Here is a 19,664-nt window from a genome sequence, read left to right on the forward strand (position 1 = left end):
CACTCCTGCTTGACCAGTGTCTCCAAGCCATGCCCGCTTGCCCAGTGTCTCCAAGTCGTGTCCAGTGTCTCCAAGCCGTGCCTGCTTGCCCAGTGTCTCCAAGCCGTGCCTGCTTGCCCAGTGTCTCCAAGCCGTGCCTGCTTGCCCAGTGTCTCAGCCGTGCCTGTCGTGTCTACCTGCCTGCCAGTCTATAGCACCTGTCCAAGTGACTTGTACCCGAGTGGGATCAGCAACCACAGCCAGACACCACCCTGGAGTGGCACCCGACAGCTACCTGCCGCACAAGCCTGACCTCACCATCAGAGGCTCCAGTGAAGACCGAGGTAGCTGTCGTTGTCACGCCCCTTCCAGGGTAGTCTGGTTTGTGGCACAGTGGGGCCACAAACCCCCGGCTCGCGCCATTCAGCCAAGGTGTGAGCATGACATATCCATATAAATGGCCCACCCTATATGTGTACATACTGTGGTGTAGTTACCACTATGTCAGCTTGGGGGCGCTGTGTGGGTGTCCCAGGACGGGTGTACAGGCACATTCAGTGTGGTAACAGGAGCAGGGTCCTAAATGACCATTATGGGTCTCAAGGTGGGTGGCCTTGGGATGCAGGCTCCAGGGTGTATTGATCAGCAGAGGTACTGCTGATCTTTCTGTTACACTGTGTCAGGGAAGCCTGTGTGTGTCTATACAACCTTTAGTGATGTCATAGCCATGTGATCACCTGTGGGTGTGGTTACAGGGCTATGTAATTGAGGTGTTTGGCACATGTGAGAGAGTGTGAGGGAGTCTGTCAGAGTGTGGACAGACTTCCCTGTGTCCAGGTGGGACACTACAGAGAGTGGTCTGTGTGCTAAGGAAGGAGAAGCCTTCCTGGGTCTGCGGCTGCAGATAGAGTGCTGCTCGGGACATTGCCCTGGCCTATGTATATTAGTTGTATATGGGGAGGACTACACCTCCCAGCATGTGCTGAGACTCTCGGTCCGAGTCTGAAGCCACGGACGTTTATGTTCTTTTGTGCCTAAGCTAGAGGCTATTTTGGTGATACGCTGATTTATGGTTTATGGAGCAAATAAACCTCATGAACTTTGGGAAGAACCTGCCTCATGATTGTCTCCCGCTGCACCTGAGCGAGTCACATCCCTACAATACATATATATATATATACACACACACACACACACACACACACACACACACACACACAATATTCTGTTATATTTCTTGTGTGTAAAGATTATATTTGAACATGGTATGTAATGATATTATGGTCTTCAATGGACAATAAAAAAGAAGAGATTGGACAAGGAAATGACATCACATTTAATTTTTTTTTGTTAAATAATATATATTTATTTAGCTTACAAAAACACATACAAATCCGCATGGAAATCTGCATAAAAAACAAATCAAATCCGTGCGGAATTTCAACTGAGTTTTTTTGCCAAGAGAGGCAGAATCTGCGCAGAATTCGAAAAGCGCAAATCTGCAACGTGAGCACATACCCTAAGCGTTCTTATGAATGATCATTAAGCAAAATGTCTGCCCATGTATAATGACTTTTAGGATAAGCCATCAATATATGATTGTAAGAGGTTGTAGGGGTCCAAAAGTCCTGCCTGTTGGCACTAAGAAGGGGCCGCAGTGCATAAAAGCTCCTCCACACAAGCTTGCTGCCCCTTCACTGTGATGATGGGATCGTTGGTTAAGATCATGCCCCTGCCAATTGGACATTGGTGATCTTTTCTGGGTAAAGCCGTAAAGGTTAAAGCTCCAGAGAACTATGTTGCTTCTGATATTGATGACTAATCCTAAAGGCAAGTGCAGATGACTGTAGATTATTCTCGTCTGAGAGAATTGGGCCAGTTATGCTAATCGCTAATCATTCTTTGATCAGAGTTAGACCGCAGACCGCACTCAATTGTCATCCAATTGCGGTCCAATGATTTCCATGCCATGGACTCATTGACTTGCATGGCCAAGTGCAGTCCGATGATCTCCATGCCGTGAACTAATTGACTTGCATGGCCAAGTGCAGTCCGATGATCTCCATGCTGTTGACTCATGGACTTGCATGGCCAAGTGCAGTCCGATTTTTTTTTTTTTTTTTTTTTCCCCTCATTATTCGGACATGTGTACAGCCCAATAGAATAACATTGTCCCGAATGAGATCCGATGGTTTTTTCGATCAAACTTCGACTGAAAATACCCTCGTCTACATCATTGTCAATCTTGGGGTTGCTACAACCAGCGACCACCATATTAATAATATTAAGGCTAAAAATGCCTTTATTAGAAGTGAGTTTGCAAAAACATTGGCACTATATGCAAAAGTGCCCGCACATATAAAAAATAACAATAAAAGATAGAAAAAAACACATGTGAATAAATGCAACAAAATGGGGACCACATATAAATTACTAGGTATAAAGAGACTGGATTGTTATAAAAAATAATAATGCGTCACAGTAAAACTGGAAATATCAATTAGGTCCCACATGATACCAGGATATTGTACAACACTGATTATATAATCAATAAATATACTTAGGGATTAATTGTCCAACACAATATTTACAGTATATTAAAATAATATGGCTGCCGCTCAAAATCTCATGATCCATGGACCAAGTCCCATGGAATAAAACCAGGAGTCAGGGACTGGACTGAAAACATAAGGGAGATTATATTCGTCGGTATACACAAATAGTGACAAGGAGCAGTATTAGCTGTGGCAGTGGTCCTGGAAGAGGTGAGGTACACACCCCATGCTAGACAGCCCAGGAATTTACAGGAACTGGAGGCTTTTTGCCAAGAAAAGTGGGCAGCGTTACCATCTGAGAAAATAAAGAACCTCATCCACAACTACCACAAAAGACTTCAAGCTGTCATTGATGATAGAGGGGGATATACACAGTATTAAGAAATGGGGTATGTGAACTCTTGATCAGGGTCATTTGGCTTTCTTCTGATGGCCAGACCATGCAGCCCATTTTTTTTTTCAAGTGCCTCCTTATTGTGTATCTTGAAACAGCCACACCGCTAGTTTTCAGAGAGTCCAGTATTTCAGCTGTTATTTGTGGGGGGGGTTTGCATCACAAACAATTTTCCTGGCATTTGTCACAAGTCACAGGTGAGGATGTTACCATTAGTAGCCATTCAAACCCATTTGAGTCAACTTCTGTGCATGTTATCAGGCCACAATCACCAGGGTATGTGAACTTTTGATTAGAGTCATGTGGATGTTTTGGGTTGTCATTATGATTTAAAAAGAGAAAACACAGTAGTTTGACAATAAATGGCTTCACCCAACCACTAACCATGAGTGGAGAAAAAGTTTTGTGTTATTCATATTCTCTGAAAAAGGCCAAGAAAGCAAAAATTCTGCCGGGGTATGTAAACTTTTGAGCACAACTGTATGCACCAAGACATTAGTAACTGTACAACTCCAAACATTAGCGTGATCGTTAGCTCGAAAAGGCCATTTTATTGCTCCGCTCCCTTACCACCGCCTGTCATCTGTTTTTCTGATGTCTCTTCTGACCAGTGCTTCCTTTTATTTTTATAGGTACAACTACTACAGGATCAACGTGAAATGTATTCGCAGAATACTATCGTTCCACCCTACAGCGTTGTACTAGATGAACTCAAGCCGCTGAGCAATTACAGTATCCGTCTGCAATGCGCCAATGAAGTGGGAAGATCAGACTTCACAGACTGGCTCTCTTTCCAGACACTAGAGTCCGGTAAGGGGTGGGAGATCCACTATAAAGAACGCTAGCGAAGGTTTTAGGGTAAGTGGCAGTCGGAGATTGACAGCGCTGTCTGGCCTGGAGTGAACATTGAAGGCAGAGAAAACTCAGGCAAGCCAGTGCCGTCCATCACCAATGAGGTTAGCGGCACAATGAGCCTTTTGGCCATGCCCAGGGCGCACCAACACCCTAATTAGCATATTTGATTAAACTTCGGTTTCGGCAGAATGCAGGCAGCAATTAAACCACTAGACGTGAGATTTTTTACAGGGGATATATGCTTATTTTATAACGTCAGTTTGGGCTAATAGAGTCCTTCTTAATTCTGCAGAAGATTGTTGGGGCTCCAAGGTCTTGAGAATCACACCGGTCACCCAGAAAATACTATACAGCAAAGAGATGTTGAACTGAGTGCGGTCGAATTATCGTATAGGCACAGTAGAATGTCTATAACTCCCTAATCCAGGCTCATAGACTTTATACATAATGTTTCACACACATGCTGCTGCAGGAGCCGTTCTGCCTGCTGAGGAATCAGTGGGGTCTCAAGACCCAGACCCCCAACTGATCCGCTGCACATGTTAGGACAGGACAATGTATTAAGTAAAGTATGAAAGGAATGCTATCCTCCTGTTCTGAACTAGTCATAACATTATGTAAAATGCTAAATATTATGTGTTTTTATTTTTCTTTACAGCAGCTTTTATTTTTTGTTTCTTTACCGTAAAAGAGTTCCACTACTTTTCCCAAAGTGGTTCCTTTATGGTAAAAAGGGTGAGCTGATTGATTACAAATGAAGACACCAAAGGATCACCTTCACCTGTAATCTGTAAAGGAGCCCTGTAGCAATTTTATTTGCGTCCTTCTCCTTTATAAAGGGGACATCAGCGAAAAAATGCTATTTACCGCAGATATAGGGTTGACCTGCAGATGTAGGGTTGACCCGCAGGTAAATGGCGATAAAACCCTGTGTAATCAGCTAACTTTAAGTGTGGCTACACCGAGAAAATTAAGTTTTAATCATGGTGTAATCTCCATGTAATGACTCGCTCCAAGTCTCTCGGGTGGTGCAGAGGAGTGATGACATCCCCCCGCTCAGTGTACTAGTGACTGTAATTCCACCCTGACTCGCTCTGCATTCACACTGGTGATGTCAGATTCCCTTTAAATTCACTTTATAATTGATGGCCTATTCCTAGGATAGGTCATCCCCACCAATTAGTAGGTGTGCCACGTGTCGCACCCCAACCGTTCAACTGTCCCCGTTGTTGGTCATAGCTGGAACTTCTCAGTTTCAGAGCTGCACAACTTTGTCGACTGTATAGTGTCCGCGGCCGGGTATTGCACAGCCACCCCCCTATTCAAATCAGTAGTGGGCAAATGTGCAGTACCCGGCCACGGCCACTATTTCTTTGATGGAGCTGTGCTGCGCAGCTCCGAAAATGATGACTTCTGGCCGCCATCGACACCAGGAAGAGCGGATCTGTGGTGGTGCCACATCTTCCTGCCCCAACGATCAGCTGGGGGAGCAACAATAAGGATAGGCTATCGATGTTAAAGTCCTGGACAACTTCTTTAAAATCTCTGAGAAGGGATTTAAAAATATATTTTTTAAACCAGACAAAACCTTTTAAGGGCTATTTCACACGTCCGTTTCTCCGGTACGTGTGGTGACAGTTTTCACACGTATCAGACACACTGACACACGTAGTCTCATTCAAGTGAATGGGTCTGTACACATATCAGTCTGTTTCCATGGACTGTGTGTCTGTGTGCAAAATGCGCTGACATGTCCATTTTTTACCATCAGCATGGGCCGCAAAACATCCTGCACACGTACACATGTAGAACACACATGGATGTCATCCGTGTGACACGCATGAGCACCAGGGAAGAAGTGCTACAGTAAGCGCTGTTCCCCGGCACCACGTGCTGAACACTGCTCTCATCATTCTCCCCTGCTCTGCCGGTGACCAGCACAAGCAGGGAAGAATGATGAGTTATATTCAGGTGATCACAATGACAGCAGGAGGCGGACTATTACTCCCATCAGCCTATGCCTGCTGCCGCTAATAACATTGACAGCAGAAGCGGCTGATGGGGGTATTCCTCACCCGCCACCTGCGCTATAAATGAAAAATCGGACATGGGTTCCCCTGTATTTTCTATAACCAGCCAGGTAAAACTCGCTGCTGGGGGCTTCAACCCTCAGCTGTCAGCTTCAGCAAGGTTGGTTATCAAGAATAGAGGGGTCCCCACGCTGTTTTTTTATTATTTAAATAAATAAATTAAATAAAGTGGGGTGCCACCCATTTTTGACAACCAACATTGCTAAAGTTGACAGCTGGGTGCTGGTATTCTCTGGCTGGTAAGGGGCCATTACAATAGGCCCCCACAGCCTAAAAATAGCAACCCGCAGCTGCCCAGAAAAGGCACATCTGTTGCATGCACCAATTCTGGCGCTTTGCCCGGCTTTTCATACTTTCCCTGTAGCGGTGGCAAGTGGGGTTCATATTTGTGGGGTTGATGTCACCTTTGTATTTTCAGGTGACATCAAGCCCATGGGTTAGTAATGGAGAGGCATATATAAGACATCTATCTATTACTAATCCTATACTTATGTAATGCAGGTAAATTGGATGCAGCAACACAGAGGCACAGAACAAGGGTTAACAGGGGTTTGGTTTATTTAACACAGGGAGGTTTTCCCTCGCAGGGAGCAAAAGGGTTAAAACAGATTTTAGGCTAACGAACGCAAAGAATAGGTTAATTTAAATACACGGTCTAGGCATTTAACTGTTTCACTTATCGTGAGTCCGTGGTTGTTCACTTCCTCAAAGATGAAAGGAGGCAGCCAGCTGATGCTGGTGTTGTGATCTTCAGGCTTCCACGCCCAACAGATCAGTATGCACTCTTCTGGCGGCCATGGCCAGTCTCCGGTCTGACCCATTGAGCCCCTTGTCCATCACACTGCTCAGCAGCCGGGAGTCTTTCACCACAATCTTCTGTCCAGCGTGCTCTGCAATCGGGAGTTCCGCACAACACTTTTTCCGCTCAGCGTGTCCTGCCATCGCGAGTTCCACACAACACCCTCCCGCTCGGTCCTGCCTGCACTCATCCTCTCTCACCAGTGCGCACACTAACTATACCCGTGGCGTATTGCAGGTCCCTGGCCTCTCGCTTCTACCAACGGGAACTCTGTCCTCTTCCTGCGCAACAACCCTTTGTCTCTGTCCTCTTCCTGCGCAACAACCCTTTGTCTCTCCCTGGCTTACCACGCATCCTGTCTGCAGGTCATGGGTCCTCTCCATACTCCATTTCCTTCCCCCCCCTGCGACAAGAGGCGCAGCCCCAGCAGTTTCGGACCCAGTGCTCTGTCAGCACCCACAGCCTCTTCCTCCTTACAGTTACGTGGTAAAGACACAGCAAGTATAAAGTCCTTTATTAGAAATAAGAACACAACTAAACACAGTTTTCCATTTTTATTTGAAAATAACAAACACCGTTATACTCACCTATCGCCTACTTCCACCGAAGCCCTCGTTTCCTGTAATAAAACTAAAATAAAAAACAACCATATCCCTCACCTGTCGTTCTGTCCCACGTCGTAATCCATGTCTAGGAGATGAAATAGTTTTCAACCTGGATGGTGCCAAGATGCGACCGTCCAGGCTAAGAACCACTGGTGAATGAGCTGCACAGCATCATTGACCAGCGGTGACATCATCGAGGTTACGTCCGGTCAGTGAGGCTGCGTTCCCAGCAGGGCTGAACTGCGGTGACCTCAGCACCTTGGTAAAAAGCCAGTCATGAGGTCACTGCAGTTCAAGCTCAGTGTCTTCACAGTAGATCACTGTGAGAATTTTTTTCTCAGTTTTTGCTGTGTTTTTTTTTTGCTGTGTTATTTGTTGTCTCTTGTGCATGCTGATAAAGTTTAGCACCCCCCAAAAACACATGATGCAACTTTCTTAGGTTTTTGCACCAAAAATACAGCAAAACCTGATACCTGCCTTCTTTTCTGCGTTTTTGCACTTACTCATTGTTTCTTATGGGTGAAAAACGATTAAAAAAACGCTGAAAGAAGTGACATGCTGCAGTTTGCAAAAACGCGATAGTTTTCCAATTCAGTCAGGGAAAAAAGCCAATGTGTGTGCATGAGATTTCTGAAATCTCAGACTTTGCTGGTACTGTAAAACATAGCTTAAAATTTGCATAAAGCAGCAAAAATGCGACGTGTGAACATAGCTTAATATTAGGTTTCTATATATAGAATATGTAACATATATGAGATGTGTTCTTTAACCCCTTTCTGTCATGTGACGCACTATCCCGTCCATGTGCCCTGGGACTTAATTCCCAGGGACAGGATAGTACGTCACAGCGATCAGCGGCGCCCACGTGGTGAGCGCCGCTGATCGCGGCCGGGTGTCAGCTGATTGTCACAGCTGACAGCCGGCACAATGTGTCAGGGGCAGTCACGGACCGCCCCCGACACGTTAACCCCTTGCACACCGCGATCAAACACGATCGCGGTGTATCGGGGGTTAAAGGGAAGCATCGGCAGGGAGGGGGCTCCCTCCGTGCTTCCCTGAGCCCCCTACAGCAGCGCAATGTGCAGCGCTGCTGCGGGGGGCTCCATCCCTGCAGGTCCCCGAATCCAAGATGGCGACGGGGACCTTCGGGGGCCTGCAGGGAGCTGGCATGCATGAGGAAAGCCTGTGCAGTGCCTGTGACAGATCGCTGATCTGTGATGTGACAGATCGGCGATCTGTCACATGACAGCTATGTCCACCCTGGGACAATGTAATAAAGTTAAAAAAAAAGGTGTAAAAATAATTTTTTTAAAAAATCGCTAAATAATTAAAAAAAAAAAATATTCCCTAATAAATTCATTTTTTGGAAATAAAAAAAAAACCAAAAGCACACATATTTGGTATCGCCGCGTCCGTAACGACCCGCCCTATAAAACTGTCCCACTAGTTAACCCCTTTAGCAAACCCCTTAAATAAAAATAAAAAACTAAGCAAAAAATAATGATTTATTATCATACCGCCAAACAAAAAAGTGCAATAACGCGCTATCAAAAAGACGCATATACATATCCCTGGTAACGCTGAAAACGTCATCTTGTCCCGCAAAAAAATGAGCTGCCATACAGCATCATCAGCAAAAAAATAAAAAAGTTATAGCTCGCAGAATAATGCGATGCAAAAATAATTATTTTTTTATATAAAATTGTTTTCATTGCATAAAAGCGCCAAAACATAAAAAATGAGGTATCGCTGTAACCGTACCGACCCGAAGAATAAAAGGGCTTTATCAATTTTACCGCACGCGGAACGGTGTAAGCGCACCCCCCAAAAGAAATTCATGAAACGCTGGTTTTTGTTCATTCTGCGTCCCAAAAATCGGAATAAAAAGCGATCAAAAGATGTCACGTGCCCGAAAATGATACCAATAAAAACGTCAACTTGTCCCGCAAAAAATAAGACCTCACATGACTTGGTGGGTCAAAATATGGAAAAATTATAGCTCTCAATATGTGGTGATGCAAAAACTATTTTTACAATAAAAAGCGTCTTTTAGCGTGTGACCGCTGCCAAACATAAAACCTCGCTATAAATAGTAAATCAAACCCCCCGTTATCACCCCCTTAGTTAGGGAAAAATAATAAAATTAAAAGAAAATGTATTTATTTCCATTTTCCCATTAGGGCTAGGGCTGAGATTGGGGTTAGGCTTGGAGTTATAATTGGGGGTTTCCACTGTTTGGGCACATCAGGTGCTCTCCAAACGCAACATGGCGCTCCTTCCCTTCCAAGCTCTGCCATGCGCCCAGTGTTTTACCCCCACATATGGGGTATCGACCTACTCAGGACAAATTGCAAAACAACTTTTGGGGTCCAATTTCTCCTGTTACCCTTAGGAAAATAAAAAATTGGGGGCAAAAATATAATTTTTGTGGAAAAAAATGATTTTTTTATTTTCACGCCCGGGCGTTATAAACTTCTGTGAAGCACTTGGGGGTTCAAAGTGCTCCCCACACATCTAGATAAGTTCCTTAGGGGGTCTAGTTTCCAAAATGGGGTCACTTGTGTGGGGTTTCACTGTTTAGGTACATCAGGGGCTCTCCAAAAGCAACATGACATCCGCAGACCATTCCATCAAAGTCTGCATTCCAAAACGTCACTACTTCCCTTCCAAGCCCTGACGTGTACCCATACAGAAGTTTTCTCCCACATATGGGGTATCAGCGTACTCAGGACAAATTGGACAACAACTTTTGGGGTCCAATTTCTCCTGATACCCTTGGGAAAATAAAAAATTGGGGGCAAAAATATAATTTTTGTGGAAAAGTCTTAGTTACTCACCGGTTAACGGTATTTTTCGGAGTCCATGACAGCACCACCTGAGAGAGGGATCCGCCCTTCCTAGGAACAGGAAAACCTACAGATACAAAAAGGGCGGCACCTCTCCCACGCATCAGTTGGATTACAGAGCATAAAAGAGGACCTCCAAGGTTAATGCATGATTATATGTACAACAATATTAATACTTAAATTTTTATCACCCGTGGATATGTACAAAGGGAAGACGTGCACACCCAAATTGACTAAGGGAAGGGAATCTATGGGTGCTGTCATGGACTCCGAAAAATACCGTTAACCGGTGAGTAACTAAGACTTTATTTGGTCGTCCATGACAGCACCACCTGAGAGAATTACAGAGAGTAATCACTACTTTAGGGGGGGACTACAGCCTGCAGAACCCTGATACCGAAGGAGAGGTCTGCAGAAGCACCCAAGTCTAGCCTATAATGACTATAAAAAGTGCTCGGAGAGGACCAAGTGGCCGCCTTACAAATCTGGTCGATGGAGACTTCCGATCTCTCGGCCCACGAGGTCGCCACGGCTCTGGTGGAATGCGCCTTCAATTTCTCCGGAGCTACTCTACCTTTTGAGGTATAAGCTAACGAGATTGCTTCTCTAATCCATCTGGCTAGTGTACTTTTGGACACCCTAAGACCTTTCCTAGGGCCTTGGTAGGAGACAAAGAGGGCATTGTCCTTCTTCCAGGGATCGGTAGCCGCTAGATACTCCAAGAGGCATCTCCTAACATCTAAAGTGTGTAGCTTCTCCTCTTTCTCATTAGTTGGTTTAGGGAGGAAGGATGGAAGGACTATTTCCTGCAACCTATGAAAGCTGGAGGCTACTTTTGGTAAATACGCTGGGTCAGGTCTAAGTATTACCCTATCCTCTTTTACCTGAAGAAAAGGTGGGCGCCTAGACAATGCCTGAATGTCGCTTACCCTACGGGCTGACGTTATGGCTATCAGGAAAGCTATTTTGAGGGACAGGCTCCTAATAGAGGCTGACGAGATGGGTTCAAATGGCACTTCTGTCATAGCTGTGAGGACTAGGTTCAAATCCCATGGCGTGAGTCTATTCTTTACTATTGGTCTGGATCTACTCGCTGCTTTGATAAACCTATTGACCCAGTAATTAGCCGCGATGTTGCAGCTAAAGAGGGCCCCTAAGGCGGATACCTGTACTTTAAGGGTACTGGTGGAGAGACCCAGGTCCAGCCCTTTTTGTAAAAATTCCAAGATCTGGCCTATAGGGACGGAATCATCAGTATTTATATTTGAGCTTTGGAGGAATCTTTTCCAAATTCTGACGTAAATCTTAGTTGTCACCACTTTCCTACTTTTTAGTAGAGTGTCAATTAGGTCTGGGGAGAAGCCTTTACTTTTTAGCAGTGACCGCTCAAATTCCACGCCGTGAGATGTAGGCCAGCCACCTGAGGGTGGAAGACCGGGCCCTGGGACAGAAGGTCCGGGATGTCCGGGAGAACCCAAGGATCGTCTACCGACATGATCCTGAGGTTCGAGAACCATGCTCTTCTGGGCCAGAACGGGGCGATGACTATGACCCTTGCCCTGTCCTTCCTGATCTTCCGCAACACCAGAGGAAGTAGAGATAGGGGAGGAAAGGCGTAGGCTAGCCTGAAGTCCCATTTTATCAGTAGCGCATCTACTGCCAGAGGAGTCTCCCTGGGATTTAGGGAGCAAAACTGTCTCGTTTTCGAGTTCTCCTTGGTGGCGAATAGATCCACCCCTGATTGACCCCATCTCTGCACGATCTGAACGAAAATGGAGGTGTTTAAGGCCCACTCTCCTTGTTTTAACAGATTGCGGCTTAGGAAATCTGCCGTGACGTTTTCTTTTCCTCTTATGTGAAGAGCCGTTACAGATAAAAAATGCCGCTCTGCTAGCTGGAACAACTGTCCTGCCACATTCATCAGAGTTTTGGATCGAGTTCCGCCTTGGTGGTTGATATAGGCCACGGCCACTCGATTGTCCGAGAGAACTCGTACGTGATGGCCCTGTAGATACATAAGGAGCTCTTTAGCTGCGTGTACTACCGCTGTCAATTCTTTCAAATTAGAAGACATTTGTATCTGATCCCGTTCCCATAGGCCCTGCACCAGAATTTCCTCCATATGCGCCCCCCAACCGGAAGGACTTGCATCCGTGGTGACCACGCGGGTAATGTTATACTCCCAAGGGACCCCTCTAGACAAGTTATTTCTTTCTAGCCACCACTCCAGGGACTCTATTGTGTTTCTGGATAAGGTCAGTCGACCTTCTAAGTTACCCCCAAGAATCCTCTGATACCATAAAACTTCGCCCTGTAGAGTTCTCGTATGAACTTGGGCCCACTGGACCGCGGGAATGCAGGACGAGAGGGAACCCAACAGGGACATGGCTTTCCTGAGGGACATGGAGGGGTTGTTGGAAGCGTTCAGGACCCGGCCATGCAGGTGCAGCAGCTTCTCTGGGGGCAGACGGCATTCCTGCTTTTTAGAATCTAGGGTTAGGCCTAAAAATTGTTGAATTTTTAATGGCTGCAAACGGGATTTTTTGATATTAAGTAGCCATCCCAACCGCTCTAGAGCCGCCGTTGTTTTCTGTAATTGTTCTAAACACTGCTCGGCTGAACTGCCTATTATAAGGAGGTCATCTAGATAGGGAACGACTAGAATGTTTAGCTCGCGCAGATGGGCCATCACCTCTGCCATCACTTTGGTGAATACTCGGGGCGCAACTGCCACCCCGAAGGGTAAGGCCGCGTACTGGAAGTGCTGGATTGACCCCTCCAACTGAACCGCCAGTCTAAGGAAAGGTTGGTGTGCTAGACATATGGGTATATGGTAGTAAGCGTCTTTCAGATCTAGGACCACCATGAAGCAGTTTTGAAACAGCATTTTTATTGCGGTTCTTCTTTTAGAAGAATCTTCTTTTGATAGGGCTTTTATTTCAGTCCTGATTAATTGCCTCAGGTCTGTAGCGAAGCTTGGAGCTTCTTCCGCTACCTGCATAAATAGGGAAGAGTGTAAGAGTCTGATACTCCCTCACGTTCTACCCCTCATCTCCGTCCCTACCGTCTGTCTCACGCAAGACTGACACAATCTCTTAGGGTGGCCATCTGGTAAGGGGCAACTACAGAGGGCACATTCCTTGTGCTTCTGCTTCCCTGTGGCCTTCTTCCCCTGAGAATCAAAAAACATAAGGGGACACTGCATCAGGGTACATTCTCGTAGATCTCTTACCCTTGCAGATGAGGACAGGTACCGGATCATGGGGGGCTGCAGGAGGATCCTTTGGCCTAGAGGAACTACTGTGGCTCTGTCCACTCGAACGTCCCTCCTTCCGCCCCTTAGGCTGGTCACTGGGGTGCTTTGCCACGGGCTGCACCTCTTGTGGGTCCATGGGAGCTTCTGTTGTGTTCATCGCTGGGCCTCCAGAAGCACCTCAGCAGCAATGCCTTCTGTCTTAAGAAGGCTTCCCCTCCGGATCAGCAGGAACTCCGTCCGGTGTTCGGGCCCCCCATTGGACCGCCTCGCGATCCTCCCCCTCCCCTTCAGGCCTGCCCCTCAGGCGGCGGGCGCGCATCGGCGCGTGTCCACAACAACCGGAAGTCGACCGGCATCCGACTTCCGGTTTCGGCGCTAGGCCCCGCCCCTTCCGCCGCGTCACTTTCGCCGCGCGACAGAGGCCGCGGGGACGCGCGGCAAGGGGCTAGCACTGCGCCGCCGGCTCGGAACCGTCCGCTCCCTTTGTGGGACACTGCCGGCGGCGCCCGCCCGAACGGACCGCTCCGGGGAAAGGAGACACAGGGGGACACCGCTTACCTCACCGGTCCCATGGAGAAGGCGCCCACCGGACCCTGTCTCCGCCTGCTCTTACCACTGCCGTGGAAATCCTACCCGGACCCACCGTGGCGCATCCAGGGCCCCCAGCGAGACCGAGGTAGGAGAACCCCCCGCTACCTGAGTCGGTCCGCTGGCCTGGGAATTCAGTTATCCATGACGGACGATCTGTAGGGAGTTCTGTCCTTGTTAGGAACAGGAAACCAACTGATGCGTGGGAGAGGTGCCGCCCTTTTTGTATCTGTAGGTTTTCCTGTTCCTAGGAAGGGCGGATCCCTCTCTCAGGTGGTGCTGTCATGGACGACCGAATAAAAAATGATTTTTTTATTTTCACGCCCGGGCGTTATAAACTTCTGTGAAGCACTGGGGGGGTTCAAAGTGCTCACCACACATCTAGATAAGTTCCTTAGGGGGTCTAGTTTCCAAAATGGGGTCACTTGTGGGGGGTTTCCACTGTTTTGGTACATCTGGGGTTTTCCAATCGCGACATGGTGTCCGATCTCAATTCCAGCCAAAAAAGTCAAATGGCGCTGCTTCCCTTCTGAGATCTGCCATGACCCCAAATAGTCGTTTACACCCACATATGGGGTTTCAGCGTACTCAGGAGAAATTGCACAATAACTTTTTAGGGTCCTGTTACCCTTGGAAAAATAAAAATTGGGGTGAAAAGATCATTTTTGTTCCAAAAAATATGATTTTTTAATTGTACCGCTGTATGTTATAAACTTCTGTGAAGCCCTTGTGGGTTCAAAGTTCTCACCACATATCTAGACAAGTTCCTTGGGGGGGTCTAGTTTCCAAAATGGGGTCACTTGTTGGGGGTTTCCACTGTTTAGGTACATCAGGGGCTCTCCAAACGTGACATGGCGTCTGATCTGAATTCCAGCCAATTTTGCATTGAAAAAGTCAAACGGCGCTCCTTCCCTTCCGAGCTCTGCCGTGCGCCGAAACAGTGGTTCCCCCCCCACATATCAGGTATCAGAGTACTCAGGACAAACTGCACAATAACTTTTGCAGTCCAATTTCTCCTGTTACCCTTGGTAAAATAAAAAAAATTGAACCTGAAGTATGTTTTTTGTGAAAAAAAGTTAAATGTTCATTTTTGTTAAATATTCAAAAAATTCCTGTGACGTTCCTGAAGGGTTAATAAACTTCTTGAATGTGGTTTTGAGCACCTTAAGGGGTGCAGTTTTTAGAATGGTGTCACTTTTGATTATTCTCTATCATATAGACCCCTCAAAGTGGCTTCAAATGTGATGTGGTCCGTAAAAATAAAATGGTGTTGCAAAAATGAGAAATCGCTGGTCAACTTTTAACCCTTATAAGTTCCTAACAAAAAAAATTTTGGTTCCAAAATTGTGCTGCTGTAAAGTAAACATGTGGGAAATGTTACTTATTAAGTTTTTTGTGTGCCGTATCTCTGTGATTTAAGGGCATAAAAATTCAAAGTTGGAAAATTGTGAAATGTTAAAAATTTTCGCCTAATTTCCGTTTTTTTCACAAATAAAAGCAAGTTATTTGAATGAAATTTTACCACTAACATGAAGTACAATATGTCACGAGAAAACAATGTCATAATCACCGGGATCCATGGAAGCGTTCCAGAGTTATTACCTCATAAAGGGACAGTGGTCAGAATTGTAAAAATTGGCCCCGTCATGAACGTGCAAACCACCCTTTGGGGTTAAGGGGTTAAATAGCTGGTAAAGACAAATCCATATTTTTGCTATGATATGAAACATTGTTGCGGTTGGAATGAATGTGAAGATTTCTGCAATTCTATGGGAATTGGCACTTCTGTATCCTACAGAACGAGCCGGCATAACTCCGGTTTACTGAAAGCAGAATTATTGAGATTTCCTCTGTGCAAAGCAGGAAATCGGTCTTATTTCCCCGAGTTCTTTGTAGTTTCTGTCTTACTGTGCCGTCACGGCTTAACATTTTTATTAATATCTTATATGATGATGTAAACAATTTCTCTGGATTTTATTACTGAGCCACATTTAATAGTATTCACATCCATGATGCAAGACATTTCTTCTTTTTTGACTGAATTAGGTTTATTTGTATTATCGTTGTTACCAACTATTTGCTTGACTGCCCATCAATTTAGATCTCAGTCTTATCCTCATATGACTCTGCAAGCGACATCTTAAGGCTAAGTGCACACGTACCGGAACTCTTGCGGAAATTACCGCGAGAATTCCGGAATTCCATTCCGCGGGAAAATCGCATTTTAAATTCCCGCGATTTTCCCGCGGAAAAACTAGCATTTTGCAAGCATATTTAGCTTGCAAAATGCTAGCGTTTTCCAAGCGATCTGTAGCATCGCTTGGAGAACTGATTGACAGGTTGGTCACACTCGTCAAACATAGTGTTTGACGAGTGTGACCAACTTTTTACTACTGAGGCCGCCAATGCAGCATCAGTAGTAAAAGATAGAATGTAAAAAAAAAAATAAAAAATGGTGTTATTCTTACCTTCCGACGTCCCGCGCATCCGTTCCCAGTAATCCTTTGCGAAAATGCCCGCGATGACGTCCGTTCTCGTGGGATCGCGATGTCTCGCGGTAATTCGCGATGACGTCACGCAAATGACTGTGAGACTTCGCGATCCCGCGAGAACGGACGCCATCGCGGGCATTTTCGCTAAGGCTTGCTGGGACCGGGAGCGTGGAGAGAGGCGGGAAGCCTGCGCGGGACGCCGGAAGGTGATAATAACAATATTTTTTATTTTAAATTCTATTTTTTACAGGGATATGGTACCCAAAGCCCGGAGGACAGTCTCCTCTCCTCCGGACCGTGGGTACCATCCGCAATTGTTCTGCTTACTTTCCGCATGGTGTGCACAGTCACATGCGGGAAGTAAGCGGAACAATGCATTCCTATGGGTGCGGGATCGCCGCGATTCCGCAGATTAATGAGCATACTGCGTTTTTTACCGCAAAGCGATTCCGCCGCGGTAAAAACCGCAGCATTAGCACAGCATTGCGGAATCCCATAGGAATGCATGGGATGCTTATTTTTCGCGTTTTCGCGGCAAAATCACGCGGTTAAAACCGCCGCGGAAACGCGAAAAAAACGCCACGTGTGAACTCAGCCTTAAACTTCCTTGCATAGTCCGTGGCTGCCTGGAGATCGTGCATCTGCAGGAGCAGGGAGCCGGCGTTCAGCCATGGCTGGACAACCCATCCAGAAGGCAGAGATGGTTTACTACTGTCTCTGCCTTCCTGATCGCCGTATACACCGAACCGAACAAACATGGTGCATTCAGTTTAGGAAGTGGTAACATTTCTTCTTCCTCCCGTCCTGAGGATTAGGTGATTTTCGGGTACATGGTGGATGCAGAATAAGCTCTACAGTGGAGGCAGGAGGCTAAGTATGGCTTGTTGAACCAAAGCAAGAAAAAATAACACATTTAAGCCAAAAAAAAATACATGTTTCTAATACCAGTCCTGTTAAGAAAAAAAAAAAAAAATATCCCATATAAACAAAAATATTTGCAACACTAAGGAAACATGAATTAAAACATATTTTAGTGATACTTTGTGCTTTAACAGAAAAATAGAAAAAAAATAAAAACAGAGAAATGTGTATTTTTTCATTTAATATCTTTTACACTGTTATTGGAAAAAAAATGATATATACAAATCTACAACTGACAATGAAAAATGCAAAAATGATTTCTATAACAACGAGAAGAAAAAAACTCTGTGCGACTCTTAAAACAGCATGTGCGTAAAAAAATAAATAAAAATAAAATGTGCCTGGGCATAAAAAAGGGAAAATTGCTTGAACTGGTTAATGGGGTATTCCTATCAGGGTAGCCACAGTCTCTAGATCCCATTTAGGGCAGAGACAGAGAAGCGTACTTTTCTGTTTGAGTGCGATCTGACAAAGCATCAGATCGTACTTAGACCAATGTTAGTGTATGGGGAACATGCACATGTCCTAATTTTTTTTTCCTCAGAGTGTGTCTGAAGAAAAAATTGCTGCATCTGATATTCGGATTTTAATCTGCCGTGTGTGTGGAAAATATTGGGCTGCACTCAGATGACAACTGAGTGCAGTCCGATTTCCATAGACTGACAAAATAGAGAAGATGGAGAATTTTTCTTTCTCCAATATATCCACCAAGAGAGTCGGCTCACACTATACTGAGACTCTAATCACACTCTGGTCAGAGTTTGATTTGCATAATTGACCCAATTCTCTTGGATGAGAGAAAATACTGCTGTGTGCACCTGCCATAAGACAAATAAATTTCAATTTTAGATGAGTAGCGCGGTGGCTCAGTGGTTAGCACTGCAGCGCTGGGGTCCTGGGTTCAAATCCCACCAAGGACATCTGCAAGGAGTTTGTATATTCTCCCCATGTTTGTGTGGGTTTCCTCCGGGTACTCCGGTTTCCTCCCACATTCAAAAGACATACTGATAGGGCTCACAATCTACATTCCCTATCAGTGAAGATAATGTGTGCAAACTGTAAAGCGCTGCGGAATATGTTAGCGCTATATAAAAATAAAGATTATGATTATTATTAGATGGTGCATATCCATTGCTTGAGACCCCTGGTCATCAGCGCTAGTTTCTCTGGTGGACTTGTGTTGCACTTCTTTGTATTCTGGGCATGTGCAAAGTATGGAAGTGGAGAAGGTTCATAACTTTTGCTAATACTTTTTGTAAAAATTGTTTGTAAAAAGTATCACCCATTTGGATCTTAGGTGGTAAGAGTAATCAACTTGGTACTTTGTTTAGCTCACAATGGTGATACTTTGTGACAGTCTCAATATCTGTTTTAACAGCACTAGTCAAGGATGTTTTTTTTCTTAGCTTTATTTATGATTGCCTATCTTTGGTTCTATGTTTAGGGTTTGTATTGTGCTGGAAATGAAAAATATTGTCAAGTCATGGTGCTGCTGCATAGTGCAGCATTTTTTCTTTGTTTAGTCCATGGCATACTCAGCACTATGTTTGACATTTAATAAAACACTGCATATAATATAGGACTTTGGATGACCTTATGGCTGAATCTTGATCTTCTTGAACCCTTGATGTTATGACCATTGTTTTTATTTGATTTGCAGCAAGAAAAATGTTAATTTAATCTGCGTTGATTCCATACTGAAGCAAAACATGTGAATTCTTAGGCAGATATTCTTTTCTAAATTATGGAATAACATAACCTAAAGTAACTTGGAATACATGGCACATCTCAGAACAGCCTGATCTTTTCATTTTGTGTACACTGTACTCAGCGGGATTGCTCTCTGTAACAAATCCAGGTACTCTGCAACTTGTCTTCTAAAAATAAACACTATTAGGCCAAGATGAGGAATGAGGAGCGTTAATCAGTCTAATATGAATCTGCCTCTATAGCTACAGTGGTAAACATATTTGTGTAGATAAGCATTATTTATACGATGTTTGACGGCTACATACAGTGCCTTGAAAAAGTATTCATACCACATGAACGTTTTCACCCGTAAACTTAAATGTATTTTACTGGGATTTTATGTGATATACCAATGCAAAGTAGCAAGTTTTTGTGAAGTGTAAAGAAAATGATACATGGTTCTCTAAATATTGTAAAACTATAGATCTGAAAACTGTGATGTGCATTTGTATTTAGCCCCCTTGTATTATATTGCCCCTAATTAAAATCCTGAGTAACCAATCGCCTCCAGAAGTCGAGTAATGAGTAAATTGAG

At 45.0% G+C, this 19,664-nt stretch overlaps 1 protein-coding gene across 1 annotated transcript in view; it reads left to right on the forward strand.

The window, feature by feature from the left end:
- TYRO3 (TYRO3 protein tyrosine kinase) overlaps positions 1 to 19,664 on the forward strand; it is a 239,960-nt gene that overhangs the window by 124,368 nt on the left and 95,928 nt on the right. Inside the window, exon 7 of the mRNA XM_073586473.1 lies at positions 3,561 to 3,738. Coding sequence (XP_073442574.1) covers positions 3,561 to 3,738 — 178 coding nt within the window. The remainder of the gene's footprint in view (positions 1 to 3,560; positions 3,739 to 19,664) is intronic.

Source organism: Dendrobates tinctorius, unplaced genomic scaffold (genome assembly GCF_039654945.1).
Source record: "Dendrobates tinctorius isolate UK_male_01 unplaced genomic scaffold, ASM3965494v1 ptg000010l, whole genome shotgun sequence".
Taxonomy (NCBI): Eukaryota; Metazoa; Chordata; class Amphibia; order Anura; family Dendrobatidae; genus Dendrobates; species Dendrobates tinctorius.